This window comes from Zerene cesonia, chromosome 14 (genome assembly GCF_012273895.1).
Source record: "Zerene cesonia ecotype Mississippi chromosome 14, Zerene_cesonia_1.1, whole genome shotgun sequence".
Taxonomy (NCBI): domain Eukaryota; kingdom Metazoa; phylum Arthropoda; class Insecta; order Lepidoptera; family Pieridae; genus Zerene; species Zerene cesonia.
The window spans coordinates 8,800,424-8,802,560 of NC_052115.1; the positions used below are offsets into that span (position 1 = coordinate 8,800,424).

Genomic DNA, 2,137 nt, shown 5'->3' on the forward strand with positions numbered 1-2,137 from the left:
CTATCAAATGCATGAAACAAAAAAAAAAAAAAACAAATGACAGCTGTCAGCTTTTATCGATTATTGATTTTTTGGAAACTAGCAATTTATTTTAGAAGTGTTGTGACTAAGAAGTAACAATGTCTTAGATATCATTTTATTATTATATAGAACGAAAAGTGTGGAAATTTGTGGGGGTGATTAAGTGCTTGTGTTAGATAAAATGTGGTTGTAAAACTAAAACGTCGCGATGGCGGCTGACACAGCGGTAACATCAAGCCCTGAAGAGACACTCGCATCTCTTCTTCGAGAAGCAGAGGCTCTTAAACAAAAATTGGAAGAAGAGCGACAAAAGTTAAACGATGTCACATGTATGTTTCATATCCTATTTATATTAATTCAATTTCTTACATTTGAAATCAAAAAAATATCCAAGTTCGGTAACGTGCTAAGGAATTCTAGATCTACACCGTTTATAAACATTCGTTGCCTTTTCTCTCATAGTATCTAGTGTGGCTGAGCGTTTGGAGCCTATAAGCATTAACAACTTGAAAGTTCGTCGCATTCTGAAAGGGCATCAAGCAAAGGTTCTGTGCTGTGACTGGTCACCAGACAAGAGACACATCGTGTCCTCCTCTCAGGTTACTTATATTTTGCTTAACATAGTATTTATTATAAATTCAAATTGAAGTTATTGAAAAATCTAATACAATTCCTTCCTTCATAACTTACTGTATGAATTTATCATTAGATGACTTAAGACACTAAATAAAGAATTTCGTTTGTGATAAAATGTTTCCAGGATGGTAAGCTGATAATTTGGGATGCATTCACCACCACCAAAGAACTCACCATTAGCATGCCCAGCACTTGGGTGATGGCCTGCGCCTATGCTCCTTCTGGCAACATGGTGGCAGCTGGGTAAGAGAAAACATTGCAGTATAGTACCATTTTTCAAAATTTCTTGTAACCTTATGTACACATAGAAGCTACTAAAGTATTTAATTTCTCAAATTGTTTATTTGCTTATACTTGAGATTTATAATTTGTTTATAACAAATTTTATATACCTTATGGAAATTTAACTGAAATAAAATGTATATTTCCAGTGGTCTGGACAACAAGGTGACTGTGTTCCCTCTAGGTGGGGCAGGCGGCAGCGAGGAGGAGCCGGCGGGCCGCAAGCGCACCGTGGCCACTCACACGTCGTACATGTCATGCTGCCTGTTTCCCAACACAGATCGTCAGATGCTCACAGGCAGCGGGGATGGCACTTGTGCTTTGTGGGACATTGAGTCTGGCCAATTGTTGCAGAGCTTTCAGGTTTTTTACATTTTCTTTTAACTATATGAACAATAAAATTAAGTTCATAATGGAATATAACCAAAAAATTTAATTTTTTGACCTTAAAATACAATACTAAACATATAAATAACAAATTTATTTAGTAATTACTTATTAGAGTTTTCACAGGACATAAATACTTATAACATAATTTTTTCAATTTACTTCATTCACATTAGGCACATATCAGTGCAGTTGTTTTCAAGAGTTCGAAAACACTAAGAAATAAAGAAATTGCTCACAGTGTGTTGGGGTTTGTGGTGAAGCTTACTGAGAAAAAAACAATAATGAAACATATGAAATATGTACTCCAAGGGCCATTTGTATGTCAGTATAACGGTTGTCTGCGGCAACAGGGTCACTCGGCGGACGTGATGTCCTTGGACCTGGCGCCGAGCGAGATGGGTGACACGTTCGTGTCGGGCGGCTGCGACCGCGCTGTGCTCGTGTGGGACATGCGCTCCGGCCACGCCGTGCAGGCCTTCGACACGCACCAGTCGGACGTGAACAGCGTGCGCTTCCACCCGGCCGGCGACGCCGTGGCCAGCGCGTCCGACGACTCGTACTGCCGCCTGTTCGACCTGCGCGCCGACCGCGAGGTGGCGCGCTACGGCAAGGAGAGCCTGCTGTTCGGCGCCAACTCGGTGGAGTGGTCGCTCAGCGGCCGCCTCGTGTTCGCGGGCTACGGCGACTACACGGCGTGCGCCTGGGACGCGCTGCGGGCCGCGCGCGCCGCCGTGCTGGCCGCGCACGAGCACCGCCTGGCGCACCTGCGCCTCGCGCCCGACGGCACCGCGCTCGCCACCGCCTCCTG

The 2,137-nt window shown here is 43.9% G+C and overlaps 1 protein-coding gene across 1 annotated transcript in view; it reads left to right on the plus strand.

Annotated features, from left to right (window-relative positions):
• The first annotated feature begins 48 nt into the window (after nucleotides 1-48).
• LOC119831961 (guanine nucleotide-binding protein subunit beta-5) overlaps nucleotides 49-2,137 on the plus strand; it is a 5,538-nt gene continuing 3,449 nt past the window's right edge. The window contains exons 1-5 of the mRNA XM_038355531.1: nucleotides 49-350; nucleotides 484-620; nucleotides 782-900; nucleotides 1,089-1,302; nucleotides 1,680-2,137. Coding sequence (XP_038211459.1) covers nucleotides 230-350; nucleotides 484-620; nucleotides 782-900; nucleotides 1,089-1,302; nucleotides 1,680-2,137 — 1,049 coding nt within the window. The 5' untranslated portion in view covers nucleotides 49-229. The remainder of the gene's footprint in view (nucleotides 351-483; nucleotides 621-781; nucleotides 901-1,088; nucleotides 1,303-1,679) is intronic.